This window comes from Opisthocomus hoazin, chromosome 5, assembly GCF_030867145.1.
Source record: "Opisthocomus hoazin isolate bOpiHoa1 chromosome 5, bOpiHoa1.hap1, whole genome shotgun sequence".
In the NCBI taxonomy this organism is placed as follows: Eukaryota; Metazoa; Chordata; class Aves; order Opisthocomiformes; family Opisthocomidae; genus Opisthocomus; species Opisthocomus hoazin.
Genome location: NC_134418.1, coordinates 73710477 through 73736344, shown reverse-complemented (window position 1 = coordinate 73736344; position 25868 = coordinate 73710477). Strand labels below are relative to the sequence as shown.

General features: G+C 45.4%; 2 protein-coding genes across 3 annotated transcripts in view; one reads left to right on the top strand and one right to left on the bottom strand.

Moving 5' to 3' along the window:
• Nucleotides 1-216: 216 nt before the first annotated feature.
• On the top strand, nucleotides 217-2496 carry HMGB2 (high mobility group box 2). The gene is made up of 5 exons (XM_075420138.1): nucleotides 217-361; nucleotides 777-948; nucleotides 1050-1195; nucleotides 1302-1476; nucleotides 1947-2496. The coding sequence occupies exons 2-5, from the start codon at nucleotides 799-801 to the stop codon at nucleotides 2097-2099; spliced, it is 624 nt and encodes a 207-aa protein (XP_075276253.1). The 5' UTR covers nucleotides 217-361; nucleotides 777-798; the 3' UTR covers nucleotides 2100-2496.
• Nucleotides 2497-11879: 9383 nt separating this feature from the next.
• GALNT7 (polypeptide N-acetylgalactosaminyltransferase 7) overlaps nucleotides 11880-25868 on the bottom strand; it is a 77588-nt gene continuing 63599 nt past the window's right edge. The window contains exons 7-12 of one of the 2 annotated variants that reach the window (XM_075421734.1): nucleotides 25295-25412; nucleotides 23257-23379; nucleotides 20513-20731; nucleotides 18272-18370; nucleotides 16430-16558; nucleotides 11880-14143 (exon numbers count right to left, since the gene is read on the bottom strand). In XM_075421734.1, the coding sequence (XP_075277849.1) occupies nucleotides 14006-14143; nucleotides 16430-16558; nucleotides 18272-18370; nucleotides 20513-20731; nucleotides 23257-23379; nucleotides 25295-25412 (826 nt within the window). In that variant the 3' untranslated portion in view covers nucleotides 11880-14005. The remainder of the gene's footprint in view (nucleotides 14144-16429; nucleotides 16559-18271; nucleotides 18371-20512; nucleotides 20732-23256; nucleotides 23380-25294; nucleotides 25413-25868) is intronic. The other variant, XM_075421732.1, reaches the window with a different exon arrangement.

Below are 25868 nucleotides of genomic sequence, written 5' to 3'. Positions count from 1 at the left end.
GCGCTTTTAGTTCCGCCCCCTCCACCATCCTCACCCCAACCGGTTCCAACGAGTATGAGCGCTAACGATCCCCTCGCGCTCCACCTAGCCGAGGAGCTGCTCGGCCACTGACGTCGAGGCTGCCGCCAGCGAATCCCCGGCGGCCTCAGCCCTAGGGGGCGGTGCCGCAGGCAGTTTGAACCGGCGCGGCAGCCAATCCGCTGCGGCGGGGGGCGGGCCCCCGGGCTCCGCGGGTCAAGTTGCTGTGGCCGGTAGGGCTGTGGAAAACAAGAGGCTGTAAGTGCGCCGCTGGGGAACCATTCGGCTGCAGCCGCGGAGGGAGCCGAGCCCCGCGCCGCCGCCGCCCGCCCCGCCCAGCCAGGCAAGGCCCCGCGCCCCCCCGCCACCGGCCGGAGGAGGCCGCGGGGCAGGAGGGCGGGGAGGGGGAGCGGAAAGGAGGGGGCGCCGCCGGCGGCCGCGGAGGGAGCGCGGGGTTCCCGGGCGGCGCGCCCGGCGCTGAGGGGGGGGGATCCCCGCCGGGCGGGTGGGGAGGGCGGCGGACGGCCGCGCCAGCGAGGGCTGGGGTTGGGGCGGGCGCGGACGCCAGGCGGGCCGCGGGAGGTGCGGGGAGGGGGGGGGGGAGGGCGGGGGGAGGGCGGCCGCGGCGGGGGGCGTGTGCGGGCGGGAAGGCGGCGGCGGGCGGGAGGGAGGCGGGAGGAGCGGCCTGAGGCGAGGCCCCGCCCCGCTGCGCGCGGCCCCGCCCCTCCCTCAGGCCGCCCCGCCCCCGCCGCCCTCAGGGAGCCGTCGCTGACCGCCGCCATGGGCAAGGGCGACCCGAACAAGCCGCGGGGCAAGATGTCCTCGTACGCCTACTTCGTGCAGACCTGCCGCGAGGAGCACAAGAAGAAGCACCCGGACTCCTCCGTCAACTTCGCCGAGTTCTCGCGGAAGTGCTCGGAGCGGTGGAAGGTGAGCGGCGGCCGGCCGGGCCCTTACCGGCTCAGCTGGGGGTTGGCCTGACCCGGCCACGCCTCCTTCCCCCTCCCCTCATCCCCCCCGTGTGTCTGCAGACGATGTCGAGCAAGGAGAAGGGGAAGTTTGAAGAAATGGCCAAGGGAGACAAAGCGCGTTATGACAGGGAGATGAAGAACTACGTCCCTCCCAAGGGCGAGAAGAAGGGGAAGAAGAAGGACCCCAACGCTCCTAAAAGACCACCGTGAGTGTTGACGTGACCGGGGGGGCAAAAAAAAAAAAAGAAAAAACTCCAAAGTATTAGTTCTGATAGCCTGACGCCTAATATTAATCGCCCTCTCTCATTTCAGGTCTGCGTTCTTCCTTTTCTGTTCTGAGCACCGTCCGAAAATCAAAAACGATCATCCTGGCTTGTCCATTGGAGATACAGCAAAGAAGCTGGGCGAGATGTGGTCTGAGCAGTCGGCCAAAGACAAGCAGCCGTACGAACAGAAGGCTGCCAAGCTAAAGGAGAAGTACGAAAAGGTACGGCGAAAGTGATAAAGCAGTGGTTGAAGCTGCGGAGGCCGCTGTAAAGGTGCGGCTCGTGGTTTGCGTCGGAGCCGTGTACGGTTCGTGATTCCGTTTGTGCCACCAGTTGTCAGGCGTCAGCGTGCGGGGGGAGGCACCCGACACCCTCATGGTGAACCTGGATGTGGTTCTTACGCGTCTAGGGGTTTTACCAGTAAGACGCTTTACTTCCAGAAAACAGGTCACTCGCTTGGTAAAATGCAGTCGCGCTCCAAAGCGCTGTGCTCGTGAAATTCTTAAACCTGCCTGGATCGTGCCGCCTCTTGGCAAGAGGGGCGTGAGCGCGAAAGTCCCGAGGTGGAAACCCTGCTTTCCCGCGCACGCTGCGTCCGATCCGCGCGGCACGGTAGCGTTGAATTATTGCAGCGGTGCTGGTTTGCCTTCGGGGCTACGCTGCCAGCAACTGAACAGCGTTTTTCTTGCAGGATATTGCAGCATATCGTGCCAAGAGCAAGAGTGATGCAGGAAAAAAGGGCCCAGGCAGGCCTGCAGGATCTAAGAAGAAAGCGGAACCGGAAGAGGAGGAGGAGGAGGAGGAAGACGATGAAGAGGAAGAAGAAGAAGAGGATGAGGAATAAACGAATGTCCTGCTGTAAAGATTTATGCTGAAAATCCAATATTTTGCTAAGAATGTGAACTCAAGTGCAGCTCATTGTTAGCTTCAGTATAAAAATGTGTACAGAATTGTGTATAGGTAATGTGGTTCTTTGTAGGGAGACCTCTATTTTTAATGTAAGTAGTAGCCAAGGGCTGCTACAGTTTGGTTTAAAAAAGGAGAAAAAAAAAAAAAAAAGAAAAAGTTGTGGAATGTTTCTGCATATTTAATGATTTTGTTGAAATTCAGTGACTGATAGCCAGGTGTTTCTTCATAGCTAAGTAAAACAAAGGAGGTAGCTTAATAGCTGATCTTATATTTTGTAGTATATGGCATTGTATTACTTTTTTAACAATTTTGTAATAAAATGTTGTACATGATCCTTGCGCTATTCTTCGTGTTTCCGAGAGGCTGGGAGCTCCCCGGCTGCCGCAGCGCTGTGCGGGATGGCGCTTCGCGTTCTTCTCGGGCTGTTGCTGTTCCCGCCCGGTCTCCCGAAGCGTTGACCCCTGCAGCTGGAACAGGAGGGTCAGCTTTTTTAACCGCGATTCTCTCTGCCATGTGCACCATCGTTAGCTGCAATTGACTTTTTCCTTATGCTAGCGTTTGCTTATATCGCCTTGGGAGCGAGAAAAATATCTCTAATTTTAAGTACTGAAGCTGCTGATAATTAATCCTCGACTGCTTTCTTTCCCCAAACTGCCGAAGCACAGACCGTGGTTTCGTCTCGGTGCGTTAGCTGGGAATGGGTCGATCTCGGGAACTTCCCCTCATGGAGCTGAGGGTCGCTGGCCTTCTCTGCTGTCCGGCCCGGGACAGGCAAGCTGGCTGCAGGACAGATGAGGTTAGAGGTATGTCTTCCCAGATGTGCCCTTCTCCTTCCCTCGCCCCCCCGGTGTTAGTGACTTCTCATAAAACACACGGCTTGCAGAGCAGCATGAAAAATGCTGGAATGTTATCTCTGAGCAGGCCAGAAGATTCCTGCAGGAGAGAGAGAGGAGGCATTTGTAAAGAACGTGCTCCTGACATGTTCGTTTTCGGGGCTGGTAACAGTATCGCCAGTCACACTGTTTGTTGGTTTTCAGTATTTTTCACTCGACCCTTGGTATATTTAAAAGTCTAAATCTAGATACCTCACAATATTTGCATGTGGGAGATTGGAAATCCCACAGCCAAACTAAGAGCTTATGTTTAATTTGTTGAGATAAATACTAGGCGATAGCTTTTGCACTGAAAAACACGTCTAAAATACTAAGTACTATAAAGGGCAGGCTTCCCACTTTTTTTTGTGTTTTGTTTTTAAACTGTCTCCCTATTGTCCATCAACTTCTGAGATCAATTTGCATACAGTCATTGTACATGTGTAAGATAAAAAGTGATTTCGGCGCTATAACCGTGGTGAACGTCACTCACTGTGGCAGGGCAACGATAACGTGGCGCCTTCTCAAACGAGTCTTGACAAAACCACTTTGTGTGTTCCTCAAGTACAGTAACTGCAAAGGCAATTCAAACATTTTTATGCTAAAGTGGGGACTAATCTTTGAAGGCGCTGGAAATTCAAGCGTTGTGTTTTTTCCTCCCCACCCTGCCGCTGAGTTGGGTAAAGCAGTGTGGGCAGGACCAGCTGCTGTGCGACGCGCCGGACCCGCAGAGCCGCACAGCGCAGGGGGATCCACGGCTCCCATTTCGCAGGCGCGGATTCTGGGAAGCCGTGGGCGTCAAACTGGCCGTGCGAGGCCGTCGTTCCGCGTGCCGTACGTCCAGCGCTCCAGAACGCTTTCTCCCACAGAGAGTTTGCAATCTCAGAGCACCTTTACCCTTAACTCAAAAAATTTCTTCCAGCTAGAGGCCATTCACTGAGACTCCGCTGGTCTTGCTCATTCTCAGCATTTTCTCTTCAGATTTCCCTGTAGAAATGCACCGTCACCGCCCCGCGATTCTCAGACTCCCTCCCTGAACAGAACAGTGGTGCTGCAAGAGTTCTTTCTGATTAGATTTGAATAATCTTTTGCAGTGGAGCAGTAGCGTCGGAGTAAATTGACTCGTTTGATTATTTGAAATGTTTTTTTTACTTCCGCTCAAGTGCTCTTAAATGGAAATGAAATGTAACCCTTCAGGTGTCCTAGAAAGCCGTGTGGGTTACAGAATTTTAAATATCGTGTCAGAATAAGAGCAGATCTTGAGGTAATTCAGAACAAAGGAGCTCTTCTAATATTTTCCTCAGTGAGGTAAAATGGCTTTTGGGTTCTATTTCACTTAGCATTAGTCAGCTAATTTAACTTCAGCACAACTTCTGCACAAATCAGCGCGGAGCTGCCTGATGTTGCCGCTCCGTCGTCCCGCGTCCTGACGACGCTCCATGAAAAGCCACCTGGGGCTTGCTTTTGTTTATGATCTCACTTCCAAATGCGTCCTGGCTGCTGGAGAGATCTGTACCGCAAAAAACAGTCTCTCGCACCGCCCTCCTAGGCTGACCCACATCGCTGCACAGCTCGTTCTTGCGTGCGCGCCGTGGCAGCACGAGCTGCAGCAAGCCGCAGCAAGGCTCCCCGTCAAGCTGATCCATCAACAGGGAGTGATGTCATGGCTAAAGATGATTAGTAATTTTTTAAAATAATATTTTGCCCTTTCGATGTTGAGGACAGATTAAAGGCAAATGGAAAAGAGCATGTGGAAATCACTACTTTCAAATTAAGCTTTAAAAAGTACGGTGTGTCAGGTCAGGGGGTTCAGGCAATGCCTAGCTGTGAGCAAGGAAAGAACTAGCCCTGGAGAGGACTGGTGAGTGATCAAAGTGCAACGGGAGTGCTCGGAAAAGGTAAGGCCATAGAAGAAAAGCTAAATCAGTTACGTCCGTGTTCAATATGGACAATCTTAAGAAATTACTCACTGGAAACTTTTCACTGGAGTGGAACTGGGAGTCTGTCTCAAATCAAAACTACAAGGGAAGCCCAGAATAGTTGCAGGCATCAGGGAGACTGCCTACGTTGCGTTTGAGGTCCAGCAAACAAGGCGTACCACCCAGTCAAGCAGACCAAGACCACCAAAAAAAACCCGACTGATAATGGTAAAGAGCAGGTATGAGAGAGTGACAAAACGTAGGAGAGCAGTCTTAAAAAAGTTAAAGTTATCTCTAAACCAGTAAATCAGAAGAAACCCGCATCCCCGACAGGCCGGACACAGCAACGCGTGGCAGGGAGAAAGAGCATCAGAGCAACTGGGGAAAACAGACGGAGTAAGAATGATTTGCAAGAACATCAGGACCAGGAGGCCTGCCAAGCTGTCCCAGGGACAAGAGATGCTCAAGATAGAGCAGCAATGCCTAGACGAGATTTCAAGGAAAGAAAACAACTTTTTTTTTTGTAACCTTGTAGAGGAGCTTCAGGAAATTTTCACGACAGACCATTTTAATGGGAGAGGCATGGTGGAGCATCTGTCTCAAATCCAAGTGTAAAAGGTTTTGAAACAAAATGACAGGACAGATGGTATTCATCCAAGAGTTCTAAGGAAACCCAGGGAGGAAATGGCTCAACTATGAACTGTACTTTATATTTTTTTTTTCACTTAAAACTGCCTTACTGCTAGAGGAATGGAAGGTCACCGCTATGACACTGATTTGCAGAAAGCTTTCTGTGGACATACAGGGAACTTCAGACCAGTAACGACCGTATGGCCAGTTGGTAGGAGCCACAGCACAGCCGAGAGCTGCTGGACAAATGGCTAACTAGGACTTGTGATTTCACAAGAGGAAATCCTGTTGCACAGACCCGTAAGTGTTCTTCAGAGAAATCAATGAACGTGAAGGTTAAGATCATCAGGTAGTTCCAGTCTACTAAAGTTTGGTCTGGTGTACTTCTCATAAAGGAAACGGGTCGTCACTGAAGGCCTCGCATGAATAAATAGGTGGTTTACAATACAGGACAAAAATAGGCATCAGCCACCCGTTTCACCAGCAGAGGAAAATCTCCTGTGAAAACCCACGGGTTATTTTTGGCGATGGGGTTAACGACTAGTGATTGTTCCATAGATACATCAGTGACTCGGAAAAAAAGTGGTGAGCAGTGCTGCAAGAAAGACGGGAGCTCGCGGCGAAGAGCTGCAAAGGCAGCCTGAAGTGACAGGACAAGAAAACCAGCAGGTGAAATACAGCATTAATAGAAAGTGTATCGCATGTTCACGCATGCTCCCCCAGCACGTGTGATGGGCAAAAAGCAAGCCTAACGTTTATGGCCTGGGCAGGGTGGGTGGATGATAAAGTACATTGCATCAGTCTGGAGGAGATGCTGGAGCTATGATAGGTAATTCTGTGAAGACGTGATAGACGTTTGCTAGAGAAGCAAATGGCATGTTAGGCATTATTAGGTAGAGTTAAGAACAAAACAAACATTTAGTATTTCCTTGCCATCTTCCTAAAGGAATGTAAAGTTTCCTTCTTCTTAGATCATCTTCGCACAAAGCTTGTTTACAAAGTTGGTCTTATTTTTCCCAAGCAAAACCAATGCTCTGCAAATATGCCTCTTGTGGTCTTTGGGGTTTTTGGTGTGTTTCCAAAAGGAAAACCTTGATTAGAACAGCTGCAGACCTGGGAACTGATTGCAGGACAGACAGGCTTTAGAACTCAAATTTAACACAAAAGAAATTGCAAACGGGTGTGGAGAGAAAATCAGAAAAAAATGGAACAGGAGTTTTATCTCCGATTAGCTAATGACCTATTGAACTGTTTCATAACAGCGTATCACAGGCATCTTCTGTATAACATCAGCAGATAATGTAGTACATAGTGCTCAGTGAGGGGTTATTTGCCGGGGTGGTGACTGTCACTGACCCTGCTTCACTTGCCTTACCAGCCTTAGCATATATTTATTTCTCTTTTTTTTTTTTTCTCGTTGTGGCTTGTATTTCTTTCCACATCTTGAAATCTGTGTGTTTTGCCAGCACCCCCTGCATTTCCAGAATTGCCGGGCCTCTGTCTCGTATGAGCTGCACCACAGCCCCGTCTGCTTTTCCGTGATCCCATTTGAATCCAGTGTCAAGAATCCCGTAACAGAGCCCAGATGTGGAGCTCGCTGCTGCATTCTCCAACGCACGCGGCCCTTGAGGGACGCATTAACTCTGCTAACCGTGGGGTGTGCACGAGAGTCAGACCCACCCGCTAAAAAAGTTGACTGCCTACACAGATTTCTCTTCATCGGTGCAATTAATTGGCACAGGCCAGCACCAATTAGTGAGTGAACCTGGAGGTTGCTCCAACTATCCCGATATCCTGAGGTTAACTATCCCTTGTTGTGGTTTAAGCCCAGCTGGCAGCTAAGCACCAGACAGCCGCTCGCTCACCCCCCCACAGTGGGATGAGGAAGAGGATTGGAAGGGTGAAAGTGAGAAACCTCATGGGCGGAGATAAAGAGAGCTTAATAGGGAAAGCAAAAGCTGTGCAAGCAAGCAAAGCAAACCAAGGAATTCATTCACCGGTTCTCATCACAGGCAGGTGTTCAGCCAGCTCCAGGAGAGCAGGGCTTCATCACGTGTAACGGTTCCTTGGGAAGACAAACGCCGTAACTCCGAACGTCTCCCCCCTGCTTCTTCTTCCCCCAGCTCTACACGCTGAGCATGATGCCATATGGCAGGGAATACCCCTTCGGTCAGTTGGGGTCACCTGTCCTGGCTGTGTCCCCCCCCCAGCTGCTCGTGCACCCCCAGCCCACTCACTGGTGGGCTGGAGCAGGAGAGGCCTTGGCTCTGTGCAAGCACTGCTCAGCAATAACTGAAACAGCCCTCTGGTATCAACGCTGTTTTCAGCACAAATCCAAACCACAGCCCCGTATTAGCTACTATGAAGAAAATTAACTCTATCCCAGCCAAAACCAGCACACACACCGCCCCCCCCCCCCCCCCAGCCTCAGTATTGGAGAGGCTCTTGATGTTCCAGGACTGAATATGGAGTCAACCACCAGAAAAATCTTTTTAGCCAGCAAATCTGGTGCTCCACCTGGAAGTTGTGTGGCTGTTCTCCGTGTTTCCTGGCACAGGCATCCAATGGTAAGGTCTGTACCCATAAACCAGTTCTCCAGCAGAGCTGAAGGGATGATGTTTGTGTGGACATGACCACACCCTCCTAAAAGGCCGTTTGAAAAATGTGCTGTGGTGATGTTATTGCCAGTGCTGCCACCTTGAAGTCAGCTCCTGGCTGGCTGGACCCAGCACTGACCTAGCGCTAACTGCTCCTTCAGGAATTAAGACCTTCAACAAACCTGCATAATTCTGCTGTATGGCACTTATTCGTCTCGGGAGAGGAGTGAACTGCAGAGCCAGCGTTCCTCTTCAGAAACCTTGAAACCTTTCTGCACGATCAGATGTAACGGATGACCAAAGTCTGCCTAGATTCAAACAGCGGTTGGACAAATCCTGGACTATTAAAGAGACAATACCATCCGCAGCTCAGAAAGTGCTTGAGTTGTGTCTTGCCAGAAGCAGGGGCAATGTTAGACAAGTGTCCTTGCCCTGTCCCTTCAGCCTGCCCTGCGCTCCTTGACCACGTTGATCCTACTGACTGCTGCGGGGGACCGGCTGCTGTGCTAGCCGGACTTTTGTTCTGATCTTGCATGTACTTTTTAAGTTCTTATGTTAAGCTCAGTTTTTATCTTAAGTAAAAATATTTTTCACCTTTGTCCACGTGAGACAAAGGATCCTGACGTTTCTAGAGCGCAGACTCCATTCCTCTCATAGTCATCACATGGAAGCTACTGGGATACCGTACCAGGCAAAAAAAAGACAAACCAGCAGGAGTGTTTCCTCTCTCCAACTGGGAATGGCCCAGTTCAACATTATTTTATCCCCAATAGCTTTAATATCAGTAGTAACCAGATGCCACCCTGCTATAGGGTTACAGACTTGTTCTGCTCAGCAGCCCCCCACGCCATCTCACCGTCACTCCCAGACGGCAGGACAGGCAGCCTTCCCTTCCATCGCCAGGGCAGCTAGCCCTGTCCTTAGAGGTTCTCTGGCACCTTCAGGACAGGCAGGACTTCAGGGTGCTCCTCAGTGCAATGGAAAGAGCAGTAAGACTAGAAGCACTTCCAGACCTTGACGTGCTGCTCAAGTGATTTGGAAAGCCTGTTCCAAGCAGGACTTCTTCATCTTTGTTTGGAGACGTTGCTTCAACGACCCTCTGGGCGTGCTGCCTTCCCGGCTGCCACCAGCAGCCCTCTCCAGGAAAGCAAAATATCACCGCTCCACAACATCACCGCTCCACCCGCTCCCCCCCGCGCTCTCGGGACCCCTGGGATGCTCGGCCGAGGGCTGCTGTGCCCGTCATGCGCATCTCGGGCATTAGAGCCTGGTTTGGTTTGGTGTTCACACCGGCCGTGCTACGCTGCTCCTCCCACCGTCCCACTCCTCTCCCATGAGCTCTCCCTGAGCTGGCAGCCCGCCGGCGGCAGGTCTGCTTGCACCTCGTACCATCGCGCTGGCGAGCCCTGCGGGACCCTCGGCCCTACTTCGCCCGCCCTCTGCTCGGATGGGCCACCGTTCCCGTCCCTAAAGCAGTCGCGTTTCTTTCCAGGGAAGTGTACGAGTGAGAAAAAAGCAGGGATCTGACACGCAGACCTACCTTTTCGTCCTGGTGTTTGAACGGCTCGAACTCCTCCGTGCAGGCTTTGATCCTTGCCACCTTTGTCAACGTGCTCACTGAAGGAACGGGCACGTTACATCAGCCAGCTACGCTCCATCAGACCACAGGCCATGCCACCACCTTGCTGAAGAGTCTCCGTCTACACGGTTGTTCAGAACAGCCCCAGAGCAGGGCAATGTGGTAAAAACCCTACGGGTTGTGCAGACAGATTATTTTCTGTTTTACCAGAACCCATGTTATGTGGTAACGGAGAACGCTTCACTTGTTTCTCTGTGTAAAGAACGGACCATGTTTTTTAGATTTACAAACCGCAGGTTACTCACCACGAAGGGGGTCACCGGGACGCGTGGTCCCCACAACCCCCTCTCCCCACTCTGCTCTGCTCCACACAGGGTCACGCCGGGGGGGTGAGCGAGGCGGCAGGCACCAAGGCACACGCTCGTGGCAGCAGCATGCCAGGGCACAGGCTCCCCACGGTGAAGTAAGAGTCTTCACGGGTCACTCACGGTCTATGGACCTTTGTTTTCTGAACCCAAAGGGAGGCAAACACCCACAATTTTTGACAGCCTATCGCTTTTTCTACCTAGACTCATTCTGCATAGAGAGTCCACCTACACAGTGCCAGCCAAGCTACACAACTTCACTATTCCAACACTAGGGGAGTTCAGAGGAGGCTTGCAGGGTAAATGAAGTCAATAACCAGAGGACTAGATGCTGGCAACCGCTTCTGATGTTCCCAGAAAGTAAATACTACCCTGGAAGATAAGCACTGACACTTCTCAAGGATTACTGTCATAAACACAAGCAAGGTAAGATTTCAGAGCACAGCAAGACCTAGCATTCCCATGCCCTTTATTGCAAGGAGAACAACAACCAGAAACAGAAAGCCTGCTCATCTGTTCTTCCCGAGTTGTTTCTTTTCACCTATTACAACTGATGGATCTATGGTCACCAGCAGGGAACAAACATCAAATGCTTTTACAAAAATAACAGTTTGTGTTCAATGGCGTAGATAATTTCTTCTGCATGTTCTGAAATTCCCTTCCTTACTCCTGTGCCTCCACGGATCTTGCACAATTTGATCTGTTTTAACCCAAAGGGAAAATCATGCTTGATATACAATAGAATCCAGCAGAGCATCTTTTGTATTTTTCTAGGCAGCTGGCGTGTCTTGTCTTTTCTTCTGAAAAGTCTCACAGACCAGAGACATAAATAAAATTTTCACATCTCTGGCACAGCGTAACAGATCTCAGGCTTCTTGGTCTGGTTTCAGAGCGGTAAGTTGATCTTGACTGCTGGCTGTAGGGGCTGCAGCTTGGAGGCAGATGGTATGGAAGAAGCAGACGGTAGTAAAGGAGATTGACTGGCATTAGGGAGAGAGAATGAACTGCTCCTAGGATGCCACTGATGGGGACAACATCTTTGGTACTGCCCGAAGGATGCTGCTGGTTCTCCTGGCGCTAGGATCTCTGGCAATGAAGAAAGATGTCCCCTCCCTCCTATCAGTCCCTGTTGCCATACATGAAAGGGTATTCCCTACACGAACTGGCCACTGCTGGACTCCCAGCGCTTTGCCAAAGGAGCCTTTCGAAATCTGAATCCACACAAGCGCACTCAGACATGGCTGGGAAAGAAGAACCCCACCTGTGAAAAAGTGCCATAGATGTCAACATTTCGGTTTGCTCTTAGGCTAGAGCTTGTGTCTTCCGTGTCCCGATTTAAAAAAGCAATCTCTTTTGCTAAGAAAACTTTCCCAGGGGAAAAGAAAAAAAAGTTTGATTAAAACATGTTTGTTGGTGGAAACATACACGGCCAAAGATAAAATACACAGTCGAAACGCTACCAACTAGTCCTGACCTCTGGTTCTACTTTAGAAATCGTTCTCAAAGTTCATCTTCTGTGAGCATATTACATCTACCTAATTAGATCAGGGTAGGTGATACAGAAATCTAAATGTGTCCATGTGGCAACTCTCAGTGGGAATTTCATTTTTCACTTCGCTGGGAAAAAAACCTGAATTCCCACAGATATGACAAAAGGTACCTAGATAAAAAGTAAAATAAAATGTCTTTAATATTTGTAAGTTTGTAGCATTGAAGTTGTCTAGATTTAGAGATAAGGGGTCTCTATAAAGATAATAATCCATTTTAACTCTGTCAAAGTACAGTAAACCCAAAAATTCAAATATTTTATTTACTTCACCTAAAAAACAAACAACCCATAAGTAAGATATACATAGGTTTCCCAGATTTATCCCTAATAAATTTTTTAAAGATTTATACAGTTTCTACAGAAACATACAGTGTATCAAAATCTGCATAAATCAAATTTATAAAATATGTAGAAATGCATAGTGATATTATTATCAACTTACAAAGCAAGAATATGGGAATTATTTTTTTCCAACCCGGCTATAGTAGGAAAAAGGTCATTACAGCAACAGCTTCTTACGATCTCATGTTTTGTAAAGTTTCAGTCTCACATACAGATTCATATTCACATACAGCATCAGCTTTCAATGAATTGCACAAAATACCCATTTAAAATGCACACCCGCACAATTTACGTGCTACCATTCTTTCTCTTATGCATAGTCGTATGATTAAATTAATCTACCCAACACACAAAAATAGTCAGTTTTCATACACACAAGGAACAAGTACCGCCACACGCCCTTATTTTCTTTTTCTTCCAGTTTCTCCCTCCTGTATTTTCTATTTTTCATAGCTCTGAAAGGATAGATGAGAAGTTTAAAGAAACTAGGAAAGCTCCCAAACTAATAGCTCAGTGCAGACAGCCCTATAAAGATCAAACTCTGTCACCAAATATGATACATAACCCTTGTTAACATCAATGGAAGCTGCATGCAATGCTAGTCTAGATTTCAGGGAAGTACTTTGTCATATTTAATAGTGTGACATGTTATAGGCATAACTCTAAGCAAATCAGTACGCTGATGTCAACATTTAACAGTCACAAAATCTGGAATAAGGAAGTGAGGACAAGTAATTTCTCCTCCACCTCTCTGTTCATTCAGAGTAAATATTTATACTCCCAGGGGAATTTGCATAAACTCCCTCCCAGAACATTTTCAGAAACTACTTCTTCGCATTCTATTCTGTACACTATAGCACCAAGCGGTTGTATTTTGTGTCCGTAATCCCTCAGGAAAAGTTTCCAATGACAAAAATAAGAAGAGAATCAGTGTGAATAAATGCAGTTTCAGGATTTCCATTTCTCTTTTCAAACCTAAATCTGGCATCCAAACTAGGTGACATGTTCTTGTGAAGAATTACGCAGATGTGTTAAGAAGCTGGATGTTTTTTCCTAATTAAAAGTTTTAGTCCACCTTTAAGTGATTTTCCACTTAAAATAACAATATAAAAGAAGCATTGGATTCTTTCTAAGTTTTACATAATTGTGCAACTTTATTTTATTTCTTTTTAAATTGTTTTTACGTAAGGCATGGTTTAAACAAGCAAGTTAGTGCTTATAAATTCTTAACTGGAATCGCGAGGGTGCTTACTTCCATCAAAATGTACCACAGTAGCACTAAACTCGACACTAAGCTCGTCCTTGCACCGTACACAGCGTCCAGTCGAAGTAGAGCAGCCAAACCGGGAACAGAAATTTGTCTTCAGTATCACAATAATCGTATGGGATAGTACAGTTCATCCCTACCCCTGGTGACGGCTCAGAAAAATCCACTGTATGATTTCCACCAAATGCTTTTCTTGTGAAAGAGAGAAATGAAAGAGGCACTAAATATGTTGAAATTCACCTTCCAAAAAAGCAGCATGACTGTGAGAGAAGGCCACCCTGGCTAGTAACCTGTGGCAGTGCTTAGTAAGATGCAAAATTAAATAAAAATATACAACAGGTTGATAATCACCAAGTTCTATGAAAAATCTGGTTACTCCAACCTTTTCAAGTGTGTGTAAAAAAACTGCCTTCAGACCCCTGAGTGTAATCCCAAAGAAGACGACAACGCTTTTAACTATGTTCCTATGAAACATAGCTAATAGCACATTAATTTACCGACATCTTAAAACAAAAAGATGTAAACATCTACAGAGTTTAAGGTAAAGCAGTTTTGTAAACATTAACTGCGGATGATAATGTTATTGTAATAATCACAGTTCCTCTATGTCCTTCATCCAAGCCAGGAGGCTCGCAGCTGTACAGAGTTAATGATTGCAGCAGTTTTCAGGCTATGGTCAGTCCTGTACAAATTAACGTGTCAGTAGGTAGGTTCTGTCTGTCTACACACTAAGGATATTGTTCATTTCCCATTTTTGCGTTGCTTTACTGGAGTCACAATCTGAAATGAAAACTTGATGGAGGACTTCGGAGCGATCCAAGCACTTCCCTGATGGAACGTGAGTAAATCTGTGCAGATTCTGGAAAACAAAACCATTGGGAACATGTGTTGGGTTTTCTTTGATTTTTTTGAACATTTTCTTCACAACTGCAACACAACCGAACAGATCGGTTCTGTCTCCTTTTACTGTTTGTTAAACCTAGACTTTCACAGCCTTCATATTATGAAAGGTTTGATACAGAATCACAGAATCACAGAATGTTCGGGGTTGGAAGGGACCTCTGTGGGTCATCTAGTCCAACCCCCCTGCCGAAGCAGGGTCACCTACAGCAGGCTGCACAGGACCTTGTCCAGGCGGGTCTTGAATATCTCCAGAGAAGGAGACTCCACAACCCTTCTGGGCAGCCTGTTCCAGTGCTCCGTCACCCTCAGAGGGAAGAAGTTCTTCCTCATGTTCAGCTGGAACTTCCTATGCTTCAGTTTGTGCCTGTTGCCCCTTGTCCTATCACAGCCCGGGGCGGGGGTCCCTCTGCTTGGAGGTCTGGACGCAAGCAACAGGCAGCCCGCTGCCAGCCCGGTGCTGGGTGTCCGCTGGTGGGCGACGAAGCCCTGCTGCTGATCCATGCTCACGCAGCACAGATGCGACGCGCACCAAACCGGCGCAAGGAACCTGCATTCCAGAAACCACTAACCGACCAACCCGATAAAATCTCCTGGCAGCTCTCGTCTTACACGAGGCCACAACGTTTCTCAGCAGCTCACACGCGTCTCGCTCCTCACGCCCTCCTCCTTAGGAGAAACGGTCATACCCTCCGTACCGCACAGCGGGCGTCTGCCAGATCTCTCGCATCTGCTCGGTTACACACCCTCAGAGGTCCTTTCGCTCTCACCCTCTTTTTTTTCCCCCTTCTGGTAAGCCAGTCAGCGTTTTGTTCTACAGCCCAGACCATGCCTACTGGGCTTCCTTATAGGTTGCAGTAATAAGCAAACAATTACACAACCTGGTACCACTGTGGGGGAAATGGATCTTTCTTGCGTAACAGAAATGCTTTGTGAAGAGCCAAGTAACATGCTGGGACACACTAGAACGGCTGGAGAGTTCGCAAGTGCTCTATATTATTCCAATATTAAAGCAGAATTTGGCAGGCACTGAAGCACTGCTTTTTGATTTTTTGAATTTCAGATTTAAAGAATTTTGTCTGTCTATACGGCACAAGAAAGCTGGGTGGAAATGGCATTATGGTGCTTGGTATCTCATAGCTCCATGCTATCAGAAAAATTGAGGTGGCTTAAAGGATAACAAAGAGATTTTGCTGCACTCAGCAGGGTCTACATCTTTCAGACAAACACAATCCAGATAACCAGCTAATGAACCAATAAATAGGCAATATGCTAGACAGACAGAAGAAAAACCGACATGGACAAAAAACTGACACAGAAGAGTTTCTTGGATACACAGAACCAAGTTATGTGGAGCTATATCCAAGGATAACGTCACCCTGAGACTATTCAGTCCCATTTTTAAGAGGCAAACAGAAATATAACTTTAGACATTTTTTAAAATAACACTTTCAAAACTAGATTTAATAGAGGACTTGCAGATGTAGTGACTAAATAGACTGTAGCAGCCTTCGCATGTATATCCGCCAACATTCCAAGTCTATTAAAAATTCATAGATTTTGCAATAGCATCATGATGGTGCCACACCCAGAATTCACAACAGAGCATGTTATGAGAGCATGGCTAATGAACAGGAAAAAGAAATACCGAGGAAGGCAAAGACAACACAAAAAGGCAGAGAGTAACGCTATGTTTACCTGTTCCTATGTAGGCTTAAAAAGATGTTCTGTCTTTAAACAGAGCGGCACTTCAATTTAGACCTCCCAAAATTAGATCTAATATCGACCCTGGCTGCTAAATGCACCTCAGCATTTAAGTGATCCTCTCACAATTTCCATTAGATAAAGAAACTTTCTTGATAGAAAGAATACAAGCAGAGAGGGTGATGGCACAAAAAGCTTTCAGAAACTCTGTCACTGGTAGTGGACACCCTCTTTGCTTCCTCTGAGACAAGTGCTAACTCCTAACATACCCGTGGCAGCACATGTAGCCTCGTGAGATTGTCCTTAAAGATTCTGCTACAGAAGACAGTAACTAGAACCACTAGCAGAAGCATCTTTCCCTAGAGGAAGTTTTCCTGGCAAGCATGGATTTCCAAGAATGTGCAATTAACAATTTACTCTATTCGGTTCAGTTAACCTTGTCATAGATTTTTTTTTTCACATATACATAAAATAATTAAAAAAAGTGCAAAAACCAGGATGCAAATTATAGTATTTTTTCTGCTATATATCTGTTGCATACCTTGAAGTATTGCCATTCCTTGTATTCATTCTGATTACAGTGCGTAATCATAACTTTGGATCCATCCGGTCCTTTAGTTAAGCACTGATCATACTGCATGAGTTGATTAGCTTCATTGATTCGGAAAAGCTGGGGGAAAAGAAAAGTCACCTTTTTAACAGTTGACACAAAATAACGAATATTTTAGAGACACTGAAAATATCAATGAAATTGCATCATTCAAAATATTGTCTGGTGTCACTACACCTATCTGGCAGGAGGGCTCTTTATTTTACATGATGTAACGCACTTTTACTATCACAACACTCAATTTCACGGAGAACTTTCCTGTAGGATTTAGAAGGCTAAGAAACTTACCTAGCAAGACAAAAATGATAAAAATAAAGGGATCACTATTTGAGAGGCTTCTGAAAGTGTTTGATTCCAAGTCTCTGCATGATTTGATGGCCAAACAATCCACTACCTTTTGAAACGTCTGGTAGCAAGTCCTTGGCCCTGGACAGTAATTTCACGTGAGGACAGTCGTCCTGGGTTTGGCTGGGCTAGGGTTAATTTTCACAAGAAGCCGGGAGGGCTGACCCAAACTAGCGAATAAATGGGATATTCGGTATCATGTGCCGCCATGCCACGCTCGGCGTTTAAGTCTGGGAGCTGACCAGGGATGGTAATTTGCTACTCGCAAGCGAGCTGAGCATCGGGCAGTGAGAAAATTGCATTCTATATATTCTTTTTATCAGTATTATTGTTGTTATTTTCTTCTCCCTTTGCTGTTCTGTTAAACTTCCTCTATCCCAACCCACGAGTTTTGCCTTTTCCTTCTGATTCTCCTCCCCACTCCACCACGGGGGAGGGAGGAGTGAGAGAGCGGCTGCGTGGTTGCCAGCTGGGACTAAACCACGACACAGTAAAACTTTGGCATTTTACCCACGGAGGAAATCAAACTAATGCATCCAGATACAAAAAGATTACCCTAGCTACTTCTTAAGAAATAATTGTTACAGGGTTTTTGGGGGTAACATACACAGAAAATGTAGTTTAGGGAACTTTCACGTTAAATATCAAAATAAAAGAGACATTTCCAAGGGCTACTAAGACCTAACCCAAATATAATTTTTAAAAGCATCATCCAGCATGTGATTTCATGACTGCCATGACAAAACTTGCCTGGTTCAAGTCTACATCAGCACAGATAGATAAGGACTTTAAATGCTGAAAAGTTTTCTTACTGAAAAAGGAGAGGTAAATACAGAACACCATGTTAGTGTGGGTAGGTTTGTGGAGATACAGGTCAAACACGATAGCAGCTTGGATTGCAACCATCCATTAGTAATTATGTTCTGCCAATTAATTTGTAAATGAAGCAATGCTAAATTTGTATTCAGTTTCTTGTCTCCTGGGGTGGAAGATGAGTTACTGCACAAAAGTGTTTTACATTTCCATTAGAGCAAAACAACTTTGTGAAATAACTGAGCCAAAGTGAATCCGGGGTTGTTTCCTAAAGGACGAATTATGACGTGAAGTGATGAATCAGCAGCAATGCTAAGAGCTGCAGCTGTTCTAACGCAGTGATATGGTTGCTTTGAAACACAGTCCCTGCTTCCTCATATACCTGCTTCACTAAGAAGAGATTATGAATTTGCCTTCAATTTTGTACCGTTTGAGTTTGAAATGATATTTTCAGATTCTCATATTTTAGTAATATCAGTATGGTTAAGGAAAATCCCTCACTCCCATCTTTGTAGCTGGCACCTAAGTGACTTTATGTACAGGCGTAACACAAAACCAGCCTGTTACCATCCACAGCAAGCAATTCTCCTTCAGACGTGCCTCCGAGCTCCTTACCTGGTTTCCTCCCATTCTGTGGCAAGGCCCAAGCTCAACGAAGCCACCATTGGTGTGCCCCATGCTATCGATGCAGTAAGCGGTTTCAAAGCCTCTAATCTGGAAAAGAGGTTTTGCACTTTAAGTTAGTCTCAAGGCAAATATAACTGCTAAGGAGTTCAGAAAATTCTCACTTATCTTTCAAACCAGAAATAGATACCGGCCATAGAGATGAGACAAACCTGCATATGAAATTTAAATACTGATGTTAACTATTCTGGGAGATGGAGCTTCTAGCTGCCCCTTCTAATTTGTGGGCTCTTACGTGAGTTGGAGTATACTGATAAGGCTAGAGTTCCAAATTAACAACACCGAAATGTAGGACTTTCAATTATTTTAATTTATTCAATCTCCTATCAAAGCACGTTCAGTCTCCCAGGTCTTCATAAATAACGCAGGAGCTCAGATAAGTTGCTCTCATCTTGTGGAGGAGAGAAGCGTGATGCAGAGTCGTTACACACAGCCGTTGCTCACCGCAGCCAGGAACAGCCCACTGATCTGGCTGTTCAGATGTACCTTCTGCAGCAGCAATCACATGGGGGAAGAAGGAGATAAAATTGATGCGGGGCAGGCACAGGCATAGCGATAAAGACCAGAAGTCCCGTCAGAAAGCATGCCTTAGCTGCTGGTTATCCCATGCCTTGTCAGAAGGGCCAGCAAAGAGCTTTACAAAAACTTTCTGACACAAATAACATTCTTTCCAGACCTGTTTTCTTTGGCAAAGCCTCTTTCTTCTTTGTGATGGTGGAAGTAAGTCTGGAGGACTAGGCTAGGACCTGACTTCTAGAGAGCGTGTTAGGGAAGACGAGCCCCACACTTTCATTCCTGACAGTTTGGAAATGCAATTAGCGCGGTGTTACAGAGGTGGGGAAAAAAATTTCTCAGATGTAGGATAACTAGCAGCCAGTGAAGAAGAGTTGGAGAAAACTTCAGAGACGCCTCTGAACTTCCGACTTTCCTGTTGCTTCACCAGAGCCGCTCACTTTTATCAGGGATGATTTCCTGCAAGGTGGCCATTATTATTTTATTCTCTTCAGACACTTTCACTTCAGTGAACAGTAATATAAAACATGCCTTCCTAACCCTTTATGCAGATTCAAAAGGAGGTCTAAGGCTAATGTAGTAAAACTGATGCTTTGTGCTAGCTTCTAGATAAGAAATAAAGGTAGCATTGTACACCTGGTCCCTCAGACACAAGACTATTTGTACTTCCTTCCACCACGCACAAGCTCTATATCACTAATTCCTCAGAGAATCAGAGGTGACACTTTCTTGGCCATAGGAAAAAGCATAGATTTGGACTTTCTAATGCTCTTTTGAAGTTAGAAAATGGGTCCATCATATCTTGGGAAAGAAAGATTGTTAAATTTGGTGGGACACAGAAGCTCTCCATTGCAAGCAAGACAGTTTTCTGATTTTGCTTCCACAATTTGCAGAAGTGAAAGTAATAGGAGAGACAGGGCAAGGCTGGAACCAACTGAAAAGGGCAATAAATAAATAAATTTGAAAGCAGGCAGGAGACCTGCAGTAAGAGCTCCTCAAGGTGTGGGCTCAGTGCCTGTGACATGTCCTGCACCTGCCCGGTGACACGCTGTCTCTCTCTGTCAACCATGCAAAACTGCTGAATTTGTCACCACATTCTTAATTTAGCAAAGTCATACTCATATACACTAATGCTGGAGATGACTGTTAAGGAATTATATCTAATTATTACATGCAGGTAAGGGATTTACTGAGGCTGTAACTGTATGAGTACATCCCAGGCTACCAAACGTAAGCAGAACGTACTCCACTTGGATTTCATGATCTGTTCTCTAGGCCTTCACAGAAGAAGATTTTCACCTACTAATCTTCGCCAATACTTCTACGCACACAGGATTCACACTTTTTTCTTTAACAAAAAACTAAATTCCAATTATGGAAAAAAGAACTTGAGACATAACTGAAGACAGGGCTAGAGATAAAATAATCCTTCAAGAAACTATGGAGCTAATTAAAAAAATCGCACCTCTTAAAGAATATATAATTTTTTTCCTAGGGTTATGTCTCTGTAGCTGTCTGGCTAGTATCATACAACTTAGTACAGCAGTAATCAAAGAGCCTGTTCTCAGATTGATGTCAAGTAACAATGACTTCCTCCTGTATTCCAAATTTAAAAAAAAGAAGTTCCTAAAATAAATACTGGCTATGTTCTGTACTCACCTCTCCCCAGTCCACGTTTTTAGGTGGTAAGGGATAATATGAAGTTATATCATATGCAATTTCCTCCATAAACCACTTAAAACTTTTGCAGTTGTGATCCTCACGGAATTTCTTCAGCTCAGATATATCTCCGTAGGGTAGTGCCTTTGTCTCAGGCCGACTGGCATAAAAGTAATCTTTGTATTCGTCCCACCACACTTCTACAACTCTGACGTAGTTCTGTGGAGAACAACAACATTGCTGCAGCCTCAGAGTACCCACAACAGGTCAGATGCAACTGCAGGTTAATTCCAGAAATTTAAGGATTTATTTTCTTAAAAATCGAGAGCATGGCATTTTTATATAGCACTAATCTGTCACCTTCAGCAGATTATACAAGAGACATGCATATTATTTTGGGCTACGAGGATAATGAGGGGACTGGAGCATCTCTCCTATGAGGAAAGGCTGAGGGAGCTGGGCTTGCTCAGCCTGAAGAAGAGAAGGCTGACAGAGAACCTTATAAATGCTTATAAATATCTCAAGGGTGGGTGTCAGGAGGATGGGGCCAGACTCTTTTCAGTGGTGCCCAGCAACAGGACAAGGGGCAACGGGCACAAACTGAAGCATAGGAAGTTCCATCTGAACATGAGGAAGAACTTCTTCACTCTGAGGGTGATGGAGCACTGGAACAGGCTGCCCAGGGAGGTTGTGGAGTCTCCTTCTCTGGAGATATTCAAGACCCGCCTGGACAAGGTCCTGTGCAGCCTGCTGTAGGTGACCCTGCTTCGGCAGGCGGGCTGGGCCGGATAACCCACAGAGGTCCCTTCCAACCCCGAACATTCTGTGATTCTGTGAAATGACAGTTTAGGACTGAAGCCAGCAAAATAAACTGGCTTGCTTAATGAGACTACAAAGCCTTTTGCTAAATTTAGAGAATATTTATTTGAAATTAAAGACTCTTCAGTTACGGGTGCAATAAAACATTGCAATCGTTTGCTGTGTACCAGAACTGCAATTTACAGTTTCTACTCACCTTCTACAGCTTTCATACAGAGAATGATATGTATTAGTTCACTAAGGGTAAAAAAATTAAGTCTTAAATGGGTCAGGTATGACACACCAAGGAGATTTTATCTTTTTAAGTAAAGTAGTTTATTGCAGCCTGGAGAGAAGGGAAAGAAATGGATAGCTCGCCTGGTGAACCACCCTCTCCCTCACGTCTTTCTTCTCAGTCTCTTTGATGGCTCTTACCTCTGTATTACCGGGACATGCTCTAGATGCACACCTCACTCTCTGTAATTCCTCTAGCATTAACAACCTGGTGTTAAAGCAGTCTTAACAGATCTGACTAAAGGCACAAATTATCGTAAGTTTTACTTTAATCCACATCCAGCATAAATTGAACAAAGGTATAAAAAAGCACATTTACTATGGGGATAGGAGGGTGCCCGAAGAGTGAGAAAGCTATTCCTGCACCCTGCCTTGTACAGAGAAGCAACTCCTATTGAAGAACACTCAGGCAGGGTTTTGTTATATTCAGCAAGCAGACGAGCAAACTCACGTAAGGTGTTTAGATACACTGTAAATATTTTTGATCAGCTTTTGAGACGAGTGAAATGCTTTTTATCATTTCAGACAAGGCAAGCAAACATCTTGCCTGCACTGAACAAAGGAGCTATCATTTGCTGTCCTGTCTCCCATTGCTCCGTCTCTGCTCCCAGCTATGCCCATTTCCCCCCTACTCTCCCTTGTACTAGTGCTTGTTTGATCAAAATGTTCATCGATTCACATTACTAAAAGGCCTATGTTTTTTTTTTTGGGGGGGGGTGAGGGGGTTGGTGCCAGGTTAGTCTTCTACCATTAAGCTAGGCTGGGACATTCCCTTTTCAACAGAACCAACTGCTAGCTTGGCTCTAGCCATACTCTGGAACCCCACCAGTAGTCACTGTCACAGGTAATGTCTAGGAAGATGGCTCTGGGATTGGAATTCACACAGAACTGGGTCTCTGGGAACTGGATTTACCAACGGCAAAACACTACACAAGAGAAAGCTGAAACTAGGCAAGAGGAAACCTTAACAGGAGGGTCGCCTCTTCCTGCTGGTAGCCACAAACTTACATGAAACAGTTTTCCTTGATTCCAATTATCTCTTCAGATATAGACAGCTGGCTCACGTTTTTCTTGAGGTGATGCCTGCTTTTAACATCATGGCTTGAGCAACCCAGAATCCGCAAGGTGCCTGAGGAGTTACCAACCTTCACAATGAAGTGCAGAGCGTGCCGTGTTCCCAGGTGTCATTCACTGCTTCTGAATTAACAAACGCAGCCACAAAGGCCTGAGAGATGCTAGATTACAGCAGTTGCTAACTCAGCCTATGACCATGTCCTAGCAAGCCAAAAGGGGATTCCAAACCCATGATCGTCTCCAGGAGTGTGGTGTAGTTTCTAGAGCTGCTCATACTTCAGCTCGGCACAGCGCAGCAAAGGCTTGGGGTGCTGAGTAAGTGACAGGAAATGTGATTTGTACCTCAAAGATGGGGAGGGGTGGAGCAAGAAGATGGGTTCCAAGAATCTCTGCTCTTAATAACAGTGGGATTGGCACAAAGGTTTCCCTCCCGTGGGAATAACCATCTTAGCTTTAGACACAAAATAGCTTTGGATGAAGCGCGGTCTAAATTGCTACTGATAATTTAAACAGATTTACCCAAAACTGTTGTTAACTAAAACCAAAACCCACCTTCCAAGGTTGCAGCAAAACATTACCTTTAATGTAGGAGAAGACCCAACGTACACAGGGGGTGGATTTCCTTGCCAACCCTGAAGACGATAGATGTGTCCAACACGGGAACAGGGAACAAACAACAGTTTTCCTCCACACTGCCAGATCTACAAATTAAAGCAAAGGTATTATTAGTAGATATGCACAGGAATTTAAGACAGATAAGTAGATAATCAATTAGGGAAGAAATGTCAACTACTTTTCTTACTATGCCAACTGTGTGATATATTTAAATATTTTTGCTTCAGATGTAAGCATGAACATAATAGGTCTCTGAAATGAAAGGCTGTATTGAGCACATCTTCAGCTCAGCCATGAAATTACTCAACTGCATTAGTTCTTAAAAAAGTTTTTAAAAAAGTTTGCCATCTAATTCCTTTGCTATTTTAAAACAACAGTAATGAATAAGTGCACAAAATCTGGAACTGGTTAATTTTTATTATGACAGAATTAATAATATTTTGATTTTGTTAAAGCAGTTCACACAGCATCACTAAGATCGGTTTTGGTTAGATGTCCATCACATTTAAGTTTTTCTTAATAAAGACTAGTAGGAGATAAGGAAGTCTTTGGTAACCTATTGTCCCACGTGCAAACAGATTTAACTATAGTAGCTGAAAATAAAACAATGAGTAAAACGTACTACCGCTTTAAAATTCCCTCCCTCCCACACATCCTGGGAAAATCCATTTATGGGGAAAACACACCTAAATCTGAATTTAGTTGCTCACAGTTTTGACAAGTTTGAAATGTAGCATCAAATCCAAATTCAAGCTAACTTTGGGAATGTTCCAAATTTGTCTGTATTCCAGATTAAAAATATGATTTAACAGTATTAGGAAAGATGGGCAGAATAGTTTACTACCTTCATTGCATCCTCATATCAAATTTCTTAAGTTTCATTAAAAAAACGCCTCAGGTATGCAAGGCCATTATATTTGCTATCTTGGAGTCAGCACTCAAGACTGATAAATGTTATTTAGTTTTTCTGAAGACCGGCTGTGATCTACGTGAAACCAATTTGGAGGTCTCTACATAATCAGCACTTCAATTACAAAACTACTGTATGTAATTTCAATCACGATTTAGCTCTAAGCAAGATGGAGAATTAGAAGGATAAAGACCCTCTGCGTCTAACATCCTCGGTAACTACCTTTTGCATATGGATTTACAGCTGAGCAAGTGCACTCAGAGCTTTCCTCAAAATCACGAAGAGCACAAGTAGCTAGGGGAGCTCTGAATATACTTCTACTAACATTCAGCTACGATTTCACAGATCGCTGCTGAGGATATTAGAGGCCTCCACTTTTGTTTGCTAATTGGGACAGATTCCTGCTGTCTGCCACTTGTGTCATTATGAAAACCGAAGCTACAAGAAGCTAATGATGATCATCTTACGTCTCCTGCTAACTGAAGAGCACGCATATGCCTAGGAGTGAAAATCAAATCTTCTGCAGTGGTTATGAATTATGCAGTTAGCGTTTCAATTATGAAGACTTCTCTTGTAAAGAAGTTCTTAAAATTTTGAAAAGTATATGAGATCATTTTTCACCCATAAAAATGGTGGGGGGGTGGAAACCAGGGCAGATTCCTTTTTGTTGCATCTTCATAGGCATCTATGCTGCTTGAGTGCTACTTGCTCTCTATAATCACTTTCATGAGAAACGACGTTTTTCTATACTCACCACGAGAGCACTCAGTTCCCCCCCCAAAAATCTGCCAGTCTGATTTCAGAGTAGATATTTAGGGTTGTGTGTGATCTCAAACCATTAATAAAATCTAGATTACTCAGCAGTCAGGTCTCAGCACTAGGCCACCTCTCTGAACACTCCTGCCCCAAAGCCCACAAGGAAACGCTGAGGACACCCGTGTCTGCTGCAACATCTCCTCATAACAAAACCCACCGGGCTTCACGAGATTGGGGCGGTGCAAACCAGAGACAGGTCTGTCTGATCTCCAAACAGAAGTATCTACAGAAAAAATATCTACTAAACTGAACTAGTTTTCAATTTTCGGTGTTACCTTGTAAGAAATTTCAAAATTTTCACCACCCCAAATTTGAAGACCTGGATCATAGAGACCCAGTTCAAAGAAGAAATCGCGTTCGATGGCAAACAGTCCACCAGCCATTGCAGGGGACCTGGAAGAGGAAGACAGTGTAACTCCTTCTGCCAAAAGGATATGATAACACTTGGAGAAAGAATTAATTAAGGAAGCAATTCACTGCTAACATATAATAAAGATTAGATAAATGGCAATACAATGAAAAATCATAAAGCTTTGTCATCAGCTTCCAGTTATTTTCTGAAATGACATCTGTACAATTTCTAGTGAAGTCACAGATTTTGTTGCTCTTTTTTTTTTTTAAATTATACACAGTTTTGGTTGGAATTATCCATTCAGCCAGCCAGCGTGATTCTATTAAAATCAAAAAGGTAAGAATCAGCATGGCGAGGCACTTCTCTCTTGAAAGTCATTCAAGTTTCTGAGATAACAGATGAGAACATAGAGCAGTCTTAAAACTTATGCTGTGAGGAGCTGCCACATTGAAACTTTTGTCTATCACACAAGCAACACAGTTTCCTTCCAGCTAAAC

Excerpts from the sequence above, each read along its gene's own strand:
- HMGB2 (XM_075420138.1), top strand. The coding sequence starts at position 799 with ATGGGCAAGGGCGACCCGAACAAGCCGCGGGGCAAGATGTCCTCGTAC. Across the intron at positions 949-1,049 it reads AGTGCTCGGAGCGGTGGAAG|ACGATGTCGAGCAAGGAGAA; the intron begins GTGAGCGGCGGC and ends GTGTGTCTGCAG. Across the intron at positions 1,477-1,946 it reads TAAAGGAGAAGTACGAAAAG|GATATTGCAGCATATCGTGC; the intron begins GTACGGCGAAAG and ends TTTTTCTTGCAG.